At 52.3% G+C, this 12,663-nt stretch overlaps 1 protein-coding gene across 2 annotated transcripts in view; it reads right to left on the bottom strand.

The window, feature by feature from the left end:
* The window catches only part of CAPZB (capping actin protein of muscle Z-line subunit beta), a 136,432-nt gene that overhangs the window by 32,397 nt on the left and 91,372 nt on the right, over positions 1-12,663 (bottom strand). For both annotated transcript variants that reach the window (XM_061184835.1, XM_061184836.1), the window contains exons 3-4: positions 9,162-9,283; positions 2,975-3,088 (exon numbers count right to left, since the gene is read on the bottom strand). In XM_061184835.1, the coding sequence (XP_061040818.1) occupies positions 2,975-3,088; positions 9,162-9,283 (236 nt within the window). The remainder of the gene's footprint in view (positions 1-2,974; positions 3,089-9,161; positions 9,284-12,663) is intronic.

The raw sequence follows: 12,663 nt of genomic DNA, 5'->3' as shown, positions 1-12,663 counted from the left end.
CCCCCCCCCGCCCCCGCCCCCCCCGCCAAAGCTGCCGCAGCCCAGCTCACCTTTACAGGAGAGTGCAGGCCCATGCACAGCCCCAGAGAAATACGGGTCATTAAGGCTTAACGCCACCTTCAAAGTGGACGTTCGCCCAGGCAGGGGAGCCTTCTCAGGAGGCGGTGCAGAGAGTCAGACGTAGGGTACGAGCCCAGCTCCTGCCGTCTCCTAGCGGGTAAACCACCTGGAGGACTTCTCTGAGCATCGGTTTCATCGTCTGTTAAATGAGGTAACTCCCACTTACCCTACAGGGTCGCTGCAAGGACTGGGGGATCACAGTGAAGACTTTTTAATGGTGATGGGGAAATGCTCACGATGTTAGGCCAGTCAAGACCCCACAGAAGGCACACGTCTAAGACTGACCACGTGTCATTATACACGTGAACCAGCGAGACAGGAGGGAGAAAGGAGTCAGAGACGACACCGGCCTCTTCCCCGGGCCTGGCCCCAAACGGCAGCACAGGGCACCAACACGTCTGCATTGCTTTATTCGGGAAATCACAGCCCAAATGTTTAGCCTCTAAGAAATCAGAACCAGCCTCGTTCTGATCCTTGGAGACGCCGGCACAGGCAGCCCTCTGCCCAGACCGCTCCTTTCCGGCCCGGGCGCTCCTTTCCGGCCCGGGCGCCGGCCCTCAGCTCCAGCGTCAGCTCCCGGAGCGGCATTCCTGACCACCCCCACCACCCCACCCACTGAAAGCCCGAGTCACTCCCTGTCCCGTCACCGCACCGACTTGTTTGCACTCTATTGTTTGTCCTCCCACAGTGGACGCACCGCGCGGGCAGGGACGTGGTCCTCCGTATTCAAGGCCGGCGCCCCAGGACTTGGCAAGCAAACACTCAAATGTCAGTCAGGCAAATGGATAACTGTTGGACTCTGGAGTTGGATAAGGATGGTTTCATACTGGACCATAACATGCGAAATACGTTATTGGCTGTGTGAAGCTGGGCAAGTGACTTCACCTCCCTGAACCTGTCAACTCATTTGTAAAACAGGGACAATCCTCTTGCACAGGCTGATGTGAAGATCAAATAAGACCGAGAGGCAGTGAACACGGGGCTCGCCCAGACACTGGCTGATAACTGCTGTTATCACCACTGCTATCTTATTATCAATATTGTCACTATCCCATGAAACTGATTCCACTTGGGAATTCTTATTTAGCCGCTGGATAGGCTTCTTGCCAAATGGCCAGGTAAGACCAACTACAAATAAACCAGAGATGACAGCAACGAGGAAATCTCTCAGCATCACTGGAGGAGGAGCTATTCTACCACAGGGCAAAGTTCTAGACGTAAGAACTCTTTAATCAGTGAATTCACTCTAACAGTGAAAATCAGTAAGTTGTGGAAACTTCAGGCAAATATGGACTCAAGTCCTAGCTCTTCGCCTCTGTGTCCTGTGGTGAGTCATTTAGCCCCTGGGAACCTCAATCTCCTCATCTGTAAAAAAGGGAAAATCATCTCCCCCAGAGGTTCTTGAAAGGATTAAAGATAATGTATATACAATACTGGCACATGACAGGTACCGCAGATAAAGCTGAGTCACACAGCGACGCATTCGGGGGCTACCGAAATGTTCAGGGCCATGTGTTCATGGTTTCCTCAGAGCTTCTGCTTGTGTGTTGTGGGTCTTTTTGTCTGTCCGTGTGTCAGACTGAGAAGTGTCACTTTTCCTCCCAAACCAGCTTCTAAAGTAAATTCTTTATTATATGTGTTATATCAAATCTGCTAAAAACTGGAAAACCACGCCAACTGTCTGCAAGATGGAGACCTGAAACTCCTTCTCGAAGCGTAACACCACCAGCTTTCAGACAATGGTTTCAGCCGTTCAGATGCTTCGTTTCTCTCATTTCCATTTTCTTGCCTATATCCTAGGTCAGGTCAGGGAGGGCACCCTGTAGACCGAAGGCCAATTCCCACCTCCCTCAAGGCTCAAGAGATGGTTTTACATTTTTAAAGGATAATATATACATAAAAAAGAAAGAACAAAGAAAAAGTGATAGAGACTTGTGTAGCCTGTAAAGCCTAAAATGTTTACTATCTGGCCCTTTACAGAAGTGTATGCCACGCCCTCCCCTAAATGACTGAATTTGTACTGAGGTAGCATTGCATGTATTACAGTTTTGTTACATTTTCAATACAGAACTTAATTAAAAATGAGATCCTACGGATTAAGAAAAAACGCTTCAGAGGATAACCCTGCTTTGGAGCCTTTCCTTGCAAGGTGGATTAATGAAGTGGCCACCTTTCTGGTGGCGTGGAGGGACTGGACGGAAGCAGAAAGCAGATGCAGCGAAAACACTTGCCAAAGTGCAGGCTGAGGCCCCCAACAACTCGGGAGTCAGCGAACTGCTGGCTCAGAGGTGGCTGCCCAAGGCCCACTGTTTAAGGACCTCGACTCCTCCCGCCCTGGTGACTGGTCTGGAAGCAGGGGCCCTGAGCTCCAGGTAAGAACAGAGTCAGGGCAGGCAGTGCAGTGAAACCAGAGGGGCCTCTGGAGGCAGACGGAGCCGGGTTTGATTCCCCACTCTGCCTCTTGCCTTGGACAAACACGTTAATCTTTCTGAACTTTGATTTCTTCATCTGGGAAATGGGGACTAAAACAGTGACCACATTTGTGAGGGTTTAAGGATTTACGATGATGTGTATGAAATATCTGGCACTGAGTCTTGCACACAGGAGGTGCTGTCCCAATGGCACCTATACTGTTCCTGAGAGGCACGACGCAGAGTACTGCCCGGGCAAGGTAGCAGCCTCTCACGACTGACCCGATGACCATACTCGGGCCCAGCACCCTGCTGGGGGAGCTCAGAACTTTTACTAGTCAGGCCAGCCAGGTGGCAGGTCTAAGGGAGACGACTTGGCCTCGCGTTTCATCTATGAACTACCTATCAGAAGAGCTGCGGGGCAAAGGGAGTCCGTAACTCACAGGTCTCGGTACTGGTCAAAGGCATTGTTGGCTTCCACCTCCAGCTTCCTCAGCCGAGCAGAAGGCATGGCCCCGTCTTCCAAAGGAGGGTCATACTTGTTACTCCACGGTGACCTGGAGGGGAGAAGGAGAAGGAGATCACATGAGTCATTCCAGTGAGCCATCGGCCCAAGCCCCAGCTTCTGAAATTTCAGAGGAAAAGTCATTATCCACAGGCCCTGGGCATACACACGGCTTTCTCAAGGTTTGCAGAGCAACGGCTCAGATTCCATCTGACCTGGGTATGAACCCCAGGCTCCAACTCTCACCAGCTGTGCATTTCCAACAGGTGTCTTGACTTCTCTGAGCCTCCCTTTCCTTATGTGCAAACTGAGGCTACTATCTACCCACAGGGCTGCTTTGAGGAGCAAAGGAGAAAAGTATTGATACATCAAGTGCCTAGATTAGAGACGGGCAGATAGTAAGTGCTCAACAAATGTGACTTCTTTCTCACCCTTTTAAAAATTTTCCTTTGTTCTCACCATTGTTTTGATCAATAGAGGCCCCTCTCTCCTCCCTGGCCTGCTGGCAGCTCTGGAGAAACTCTTACTCCTCAAAGATCTTCTTACACGATTAAGGATTAAGAAGAGAGCTGTCAGTTATGGAAGCAGCAAGAGAGGCAGAGAGCCAGCCCCATGGGGACAGGCTGACTACACGTAAAAAAGCCTGAGGGACAGAGTTCTCCCCGTGAACAGAGGACAGCCTTTCAGCCTCCAAGGGCTGCGCACACAAAGAAGACTTGAAGTAATGAGAACCAGTCTCACTTTTTCCAGCCCAAAGTCTTGCTGCATTTTTTAAAATGTATTTTGCCACATCAGGAAAGCATTTAATCACAGAGAGTGCTGGAAGGGGGGTTATAAGGGAAATAGCCACTCATTAATTCCCGCAGGTGGAGTTCACAGAGCTGGGGGTTCAAAGAAAGAGAATTAAAAAGGTGAGGGGGGGGGGCCTGCCTGGTGGCGCAGTGGTTAAGAATCCACCTGCCAATGCAGGGGACATGGATTCGAGCCCTGGTCCGGGAAGATCCCACATGCCGCGGAGCAACTAAGCCCGTGCGCCACAACTACTGAGCCTGTGCTCTAGAGCCCGCGAGCCACAACTACTGAGCCCGCGTGCCACAACTACTGAAGCCCGCGCACCTAGAGTCCGTGCTCCACAACAAGAGAAACCACTGCGATGAGAAGCCCGCGCACCGCAACGAAGAGTAGCCCCCGCTCGCTGCAACTAGAGAAAGCCCACGCGCAACAACAAAGACCCAACACAGCCAAAAAAAAAAAAAAAAAAACAAGGTGAGAGGGTAAAAGAAAGGAGGAGAGGACAATATGGAATTCGGACAAAGTCCTTCACATTGTGGGGCATAAACACCTCGACATGTCCACGGTAAGAAACCCCACTGCCTCTCCCGTTTCCCCCCACTGATGACACCACTTCACATCACTGAGGACTCAAAAGAACCTTCTGATTTGGGATTGTTGGTAAGGGAAAAAAGGCATCACTGCCTCCTGAAGCCCAGTTTTAGCTAATTCTGTGCACAAACATCTTTCTTCGTGGTAACTAATGCCTGGCACCTACTGCAGCAGGTCACGTCAAGTCAGCTGGGCGACCTCTGCTCCCAGCCACCCTCAGGCAGGGGTCCCAGCTTTCTTGGCTGCTGGTCCACAAACGTAAGTGGGGGAAGAGTTGCTGTGCTTGGTGTCCCAAAAGGGCCTCATGCAGCAGCTGCCCAGGCCACCTCAACGCAGAAGGTGCTTGGAAACCCTTCTTTCCACACCAGCCCCCGACCTCACTCACCAGTGTCGGGAGAGACTGTGCAGCAGTGGGCTGAAACGCTCCCCACGGCCCCGCGACCAGCAGCCAGCTCTTGTGGTCACACTGGGTTGTGCACAGGCCACAGCAAACAAAGGGCTGTTGGACAAGCCAGGACCCCACCTGGCTCGAGGAGCAGGCGAGAAGCCGGCGCCGGGCACCCTCTCACGCTCCCCGAGGCCTCTCCCTCCCTGGGCAGGGCTGACACGTCCGTTACCGCTGCGTTCACCCCTCAGAACAGTGCTGCCCGACAGAACTTTCCACGACAACAGAAATGTTCTGTATCTGCGCTGTCCAAAACGGTCGCCACTAGCTTCATGTGGCTCCTGAGTGCTTGTGTGACTGAGGAACTGAATTTTAAATTTTACTGAACTTGAATTCGTTTAGACGGTCAACTTTAGAACCTGAGCTCCCAGAGGGCAAGAGCTGTGTCTGTCTTGCTCTCCACTGTTTGCTCAGCGCCTGGAACAGTGCCTGGTGCTCGACCACATGCTCATGAGAAAAAAAAAGGCAGAGGAACGAGTGAATGATCTCGCACCCGACACAAAGCAGAAGTAACCACTGCCCCCGCCTGTCCCCTCACTCCCACACAGATGTCGGTTCCTGCAGCGGTCACATCCCCGCCCTTGACAACAAGAGCGCTCCAGGCAGAAGCCTGTGCAGTCTGCCCTCGCGCCCCAGCACCCAACACAGAGCTCGGGGGCTGAAGCCTTGCAGCGTGGGGTGGGGAGGAAAGGACACCCGGCAATCCTGCTGGTGCTCCTCCAAACCAGCAGAGATGGAGCAACTTTCTGCTGAGGGACACCTAAGCATTTAAAAAAAAAAAAAAAAAAAGGAAAAGGAAAAAGAAAATCAACGAAGACCTCTTGCCAGATCCAGAGACAAAGATGAAGTTGCAGAGTGCTGTCACCACCACTATTTATTTGTAAACTAGGCTTGGTACCTCACCTCCGCTCTCCAAGGGGAGTGCAGAGGAATCTGAGCGGGAGAATCTAAACTCCCCACCTGCCCTGCGGCTCCTCAAGACCCCAAGACTCTCCTCAGCACACTCAGGGATCTGACCTTCGTTTCCACGGTTACAGAGCCATTGCTGTCCTGGGGGCCTGGAAGTCCCACCCCTACTGGCTTTCATTTAAAGGCGACCTGATTAGACATAAGAGCCGATCTCTCTTGAAGACTGGGGGTCTGGAATTTTCAAGACACATCTCTCCCTGCTCACAGACGACAGTATTTCAAGCCGTTAGTCCTGGAGCCGGGGTAATTGTAGCTGGGGGAAAAATCATAACATTACCCAGAATATCCTGAGTGGAAGGGGCACTCAGAACACATTTAAGAGCTTAAATGGAGGCCATTTGAAAAAAGACAGATGGACAGCAACGCTTAGATTTCAAAAGTCAGGCCTTTCATTTCCCTCAGAGAATGCTTTTTGTTTCAGCTAACAGGTTTCAAACAGTGCTGCTGGCAAACCGTCACACCATAAGGATCTTATTTAAGCAAACGGTCAGACACAGGACAGAAATGTGTGGAGAAACTCAGAAGACCTTGAAGTTTTATACCGAGAAGAGAAAAAAAGGAAAGCCCTGTGCCCTGACACCCTGCGCTCCTCTTCAGCTGAAGACCCCCAGGCCCCCTACGGAGCCCCAGGAATGCAGGTGGGAGCCAGCAGGGCAACCTGGAGGTACCACATCCTGGGAAAGTCTGGCCTGGGCATGGACTGGAAATGATTCCAGCCTTCCACTGGCCGCTGGGCAACAGCTGCCTCACACAGCAAGCCCAAATTTTCAGGTGGAAAAAAGAAATACGACGACGATGTTGAAGAAGCAAGACTCAGCTCCAGGCCCCCCTCTTGCAGGGTGCCTCCCCTGAACCCCATGCCTGGTGAAGCCACTCATCCTTTGGCCATGGGCTCCCTGGCCTGTCAGCCCACGTGGCACCCTCAGGGACCTCTCCCTTGGTGAGGACTAGACCCGGCACTATGCCCACAACCCGGACAGTGGCTGGCCCTCCCAGGCTGAGCCTGATCTGCCTCAGGGCTTGTCTCACCACCTTGGAGCTGGATGCCCACCTCTGCACCTCCATGTCCACACAGACCTCCGGGAACTCAGACCACCCACAGCCTAGCTGACTCTCCACGTCCACCCGATGGGCATCTGAAGCTTAAAATACCTCCAAATCAGTCCCTCCCAGAGCCTTCCTCACCTCGATAGTCAGTGACCCCACCTTCCAGCCGCTCATCTGCCCCACCCCCGCACCTGCAAACACTGCTGGCTCTACTTTTAAAACTTGCCTCAAACCCGACTACCTCTCCCCATCTCCGCTCTAGTCTCCAGTCTAGGTTAGACCAAAATACATTCTTTACCTGACCTCCATTTGAAACTAGGAAAGGGACATGATCCCATGACAGTCGTCTAGTCTTGTTTAAATAGTATGAATTCTTTGTAATTTCCCCCAAGTTCTGTGCTGTTCAGCCCTTCACACGTGTTATTTCTTTCAACCCCCAAGTGCCCCGAGCCAAGCCTTGTGGCCCTGGCCTTCAAGGCCTCTGGCCTCACCTCCTAGCCCTGGCCCCCCACCTCACTGCTGTCTCCCACTCAGGCCTCCCTGCCAGGCTCCACCCTGACAGCTCACCCCACCCAGGGTCTTTAAAGGGACACTCTTCTCCCAGACCTGCGCGGGACTGAAACTTCTCACCCTTAAGTCTCATTTCACACTTGACCACCAAAGCCAGAGCCTTCCCTGTTTACCCCTCCGCCTCTCCCTCCCCGGTCTTCCATTATTTTCTTTATTTGCTCTTCAACAATATATACTGTTTATGCAGCTGCTGACTCTCTGGATTCCTCACTAGGACACAAGCTCCACAGAAGAGTGACTCAGTGTCTGACACACGAGTGCCTGCTCACAGAAACATGTCACTGAGCATCCTGTTAGAAGAATGAACACTACCAGCCTCCACTTAATACATGAGAGAACTAGAGTCCAGAGACAATAAGTAATTTGTCAAAGTTCCCGTCTGCTCAAGGGGGCAGTGCTGGTTTGGAGCCCATGTCGGCTACCTCCAGCGAATTTCTCCTACTTTCATTTCTCAGGCCCCAACCCCTCCCCCAAAAGAGCATGAGGCCAAAGCGTTAAGACTCAGCCCAGGTTCTGCGGCTTCTAAAAAAACCTATAGCCTACGGCATTCCTCCACCATTCTCCAAGGTACTGACTACAGCCATCCATCACAGGAATACTGGATGGGTGTAGGGATTCCCAGTCTTTTTTAATATTAAGAACTCCTAGGCACCCTTAAAAACCTAGCTCGGACATCATCTCCTCCGGGAAGTCTTCCTGGAGTCAACCTCGGCCTTCTCTATGCTACCCTCAATAAGCTTGGCCCTGGCTGCAGGAATCACGTCACACAGTAATCAGCTCCTGGGTGCATCTCCTGTTCTAGACCACGGATCACCCAGGGCAGGGATGCAAGTCGACTTAGTTATTCACAGCCCTGGACAGGGTGATGGAGAGAGAAAGGAGAGCTGCACATCAGACAGACGAGCTTCATTCACATGCCCTTAAGCACGCAGGCCCTCCCTGGGCTCGGGATTCCTGTCATGGACACACCCTGGACCTTCTCCTTTGCAGGATCTGATGTGATTTTAATGAAGCAGCTTGCTGGAGGTTCTTTTTTTTTTTTTTTTTTAATTAATTAATTTATCTTTGGCTGTGTTGGGTCTTTGTTGCTGAGTGCGGGCTTTCTCTAGTTGCGGCGACTGGGGGCTACTCTTCGTTGTGGTACGTGGGCCTCTCATTGCGGTGGCTTCTCTTTATTGTGGAGCAAAGTCTCTAGGCACGCGGGCTTCAGTACTTGTGGCATGCAGGCTCTAGAGCACAGGCTCTAGAGCACAGGCTCAGTAGTTGTGGCACACGGGCTTAGTTGCTCTGCAGCATGTGGGATCTTCCCAGACCAGGGCTCGAACCCATGTCCCCTGCATTGGCAGGCGGACTCTCAACCACTGCGCCTCCAGGGAAGTCCCTGTTGTTGTTGTTTTTTACCAACATCCCTCTCCTATTAGACTGTAAGCCCCACCAGGGCAGGGGCTTCTTGTTCACTGCTGCATCTCCAATGCCCAGTGGGGGTACTCCACAGACATCTTCTGGTTGACTGGACGGAATGATGGATAGAAGGGAGGGAGGGAGGGAGGGAGGGAGGGAGGGAAGGAGGAAAGCCTAGCAGAAGCACAAGCAGAAAGAAGGCTGATGGGCTGTCAGATGTCAAAGCTCAGTAGTCCCTGAGCTGCTGCAGCAGTGGCGAGCGGCTGTGGCGGGCGCGGCACGCCTGCTGCATTCGTGGGCAGGAGCTCACCTATAGGAGTCCCCATCTCTGTTGTAGTCACACAAAAGGTAATCCTTTCCCACCACCTTGTCTCTGGCGATTTTCAGTGGCTGGTCAACAGAAGACAGGAGATCTTCACATAGACTGGGGACCTGGCAGAGAGAGAGGAAAAGTCAGAACAGAGGTTAAAATAACACATCAAACCCAGGTTGGCTAACGGCATCTGTAGCCATACCGTGGTCAGCATATTTAACATCTGGCCCTTGGTAGCCTGCCAGAATTACGGGCCTGTTCTTTTCTTTTCCACATGTGTCTGACACCAACTGTGTCCCTCTATAAAGAAACCTGTTCTTGAATTACAGTGGAGCGTGATTTCCAATACAGCCTTCCTTCCAAACTGCGTTCAGCTTTTAATTACCTGGTCGCCAGGGTGGTCTAGTAACGTACGAACGTGCTTGGTATTGGTCTCTGGTGGGCAAAGCACAAGCTGAAGCCCCGAGAAGAAGGTAAACACTTTAAACACACAGGAGTCCAGAGAGCTCTGAGAAGAAGAGCCAGTCGGTGCCGAGAGCTCCCACAGGCTCCCTTGCTGGGTGGAGTTTCCAGTACTTTCCAGGACCCCAGCCAAGCGTTACCAGGTTGGCTGACGGAGTCAACCCTACCTGCTGCAAAGGTAGCTTCCCGCCAGCTTCCCACGGTGCCGAGCTCCAGCTGCTGTGCTCAGGCTCACCCTCCTGGGCCCCTCACTGAGGAGGGGGGCCCTCGGGTGGTGGGGGGGGGCGGGCAGGGCTGAATCCCAGGGCAGATGCTGCTGAATCGGACACAGAGCCCTGCTAGGAACCAGGCCTCTGGCCTCCTCCTCCCAACTCAAACATCAGTTTCCACCGAAATATTCCAGGAAGGGAGGGCAGCGCTCTCCAAAATGGATTCCTTCAGGCTTGAGTCACTTCCATGCTATATTTTCAATGTGCTGACTTATTCGTTTCATGGGCCCGGGTTTACGGAGGCCCCACCATATCGTTTACCCGACGAGTGGCTGCCAACTGCACCAATAACCCTTCCAAATGGAAAAGTTAAATCATGTGGCAAGACACCCAAAGAGCAGCTCAGCAGAGGGGCGGCCAGCCATGGCAGTTCCCGTGCTCTGCCGGAAGACCCTCGCCACCACCAGAGAGGCACGGATGGGGCCACAGCCACCTCGGAGACCACCAGCCTCCATGGGCTTCTCGAGGCATCTCTGCTGATGGTGGGGTGCCTCCGAACTCCGCCTGGAAGGCGCCGTCTGGCACACCTGTGAGATGGTGGCCTTCCTGGTGACTCACAGCCGTTTCTCATACGCTGCGCAGCACCGGGCAGCCAGCCCCCCGAGACACACACACCATTAACCCCTGTCTACAACGTGCTTATTTCAGAACTCCTTCTGGATGCAACACCCATCTGTGTACTCACCTCCCCAAGTAGAAAGACATACAAACAAAATGGGGCTGTTTTCAGTTAGTTTTGGTGCTGAGAATACCAAGCATCTGCCACGTATCATGCACGATGCTGGGCCCTTTACAGATGGCATACTGTCTACCGGAAGCTCACACTCATCTTGTGAAGTAGTTATTATCCCCGTTTTACAGATTAGAGAACTGAGGCCCGGAGTCGTGAGGTTGCCCAAGGCCCACACAAGAAGAAAGCAGTAGAGAGAGAAGTCTCCCCCTCTGACCGGAACTCTGGTTTACTGGACAGCTAAGAGGAAGAAGAGCACACGCCAAAGGCACACTCTGCTGGGAAATGACCCCCTCGCACCCAACCCCTGCTCAGCTATGGAACCCTTCACCTGGAAAAAAAAGTCCAGATCAAGGCAAGGAAGATTTTAACAGCTTCCACCCAAGGCAGCTGGGATTTGAAGTGGCCTTGCTTTCCTGTCGTTGGCCAAGTGCAAGGGCCCTGGGCACCTATGTGCCCGCCTATCACGTTACAGCCTTTCCCTGGCATCACTATTCTGTTGGGCTGATTCCTTGGCTTACCTGTTGGGCCCTGACTTTTGCCTAGAACCCCATTCTAACTGGCTGGGGCCCTGACACTACTGGCCTAATTTATCCTGGAGTATAGTAAAGACCAAGCAAACACGCTCTGAAGTGAGACTTCCTGACTCTAGGACTCACTGGCCTCCTGGCCTGGGGCAAGTCACTTTACTTCTCTACCAAGTTGCATTTCCTCACCTGTAGAGTGGGGCTAAGAAAAACCAACGCGGTTGGGGATTGCATGTGACGATGATGCATTCAGTACCCAGCAAAGCGTCCAGTGCGGGGTAACACGTGCACATCAGGAACCGACGCACTGATGCCCCTGCTCCCCCCCTCGGTCTCCAACACCACTGCTGTCTGTCATTCTCAGCCCGCAGCTCCGGCCTGGACGGCAGCCCCGGCCTGGACGGCAGCCCCGGCCTGGACGGCAGTTCCGGTCTAGACAGCAGCCCCAGCCTAGGCTGCACCTGAATTTGCTGTACTGCCCCAGGCACTGGATGAAAATGCACCACTGAGATCCAGTTCTGCCCAGAGCCATGCTGCCCCTCTCCCGCCAGTCCTGTTGCAGGTGGCTAAGTCCCCCAACAGAAGAAGCTTATAAGATAATGGGATTTAGTATAAAAGAGGCTTGACTTCACTCCTATCCAAGAGGTTAATCCACGGATCGAAAGTATTTCAATAATTTCTTCCCAGCACTTATACTAACTGAAATGATTTTTTAATTATTTGTGGTCATGTCTCTCTCCCTAGAATGTAGGTTTTACCAGGGCGAGGGCTTTGATCCTGTCCACCGCTGAATCCTCAGTGCCCAGGGCAGTGCCTGACACAGAGCAAGTGCTTGACGTATGTGGGAAGGAGGAAGGGAGGAGTTTTACAATACGGAGCCTCCCAAATGCCAATCGGCTTTATTTTTAACTTAATAAATTGGTGTGTAGCAAGGATCTTCACCCAAAGAGTGTGTAGTCAAGAACTAAACTTTGATGGATACCAATGACAATTTCACCGTGGCTCCAACCAGGAATATGACCTGTGATGTGGTTCCAGAGCAGCAGACAGACAGAGCGGGAGTTTTAGTGAAAGTCCTGGCGTCTGTGTTACTATATGACCCCAAGGAGCACAGCGGCAGTGTGAGACTGAGAACTCAGAGACCTGGGTTCGAGCCCCTGCTCAGCTGTTAACTAGCCACGGAGACCTGGGCTGGGTCCGAGGTTGTTCATCTGGGAAACACAGCAGGTGAGCTGCATCAGACACAGATGGCTGCTGGGCCACTGTAAGAGCCTCACTGCTTCAGTGCAAATAATTCAGGTAAAGAAAGCCTCTAATCAAGACACTATTAGGTTCTTCATATGGTTAAACGTATTCATCCTTTGAGAATGCCCCTTTTTTGGGTTGTTTTTGTTAAGGTGTCTGTAACTTGATGAAACGATAGGTTTTGTTTTTGTTCTAAAGGTTCACAACCAATGACCTATTCCTCCTCTTCTCTTTTAAATGTCTCTGGCCTGTGAAATCAAAAAATG

The sequence above is a fragment of the Eubalaena glacialis genome, chromosome 3, assembly GCF_028564815.1.
Source record: "Eubalaena glacialis isolate mEubGla1 chromosome 3, mEubGla1.1.hap2.+ XY, whole genome shotgun sequence".
NCBI lineage: Eukaryota > Metazoa > Chordata > Mammalia > Artiodactyla > Balaenidae > Eubalaena > Eubalaena glacialis.
This window is presented reverse-complemented; position numbering and strand designations above follow the sequence as displayed.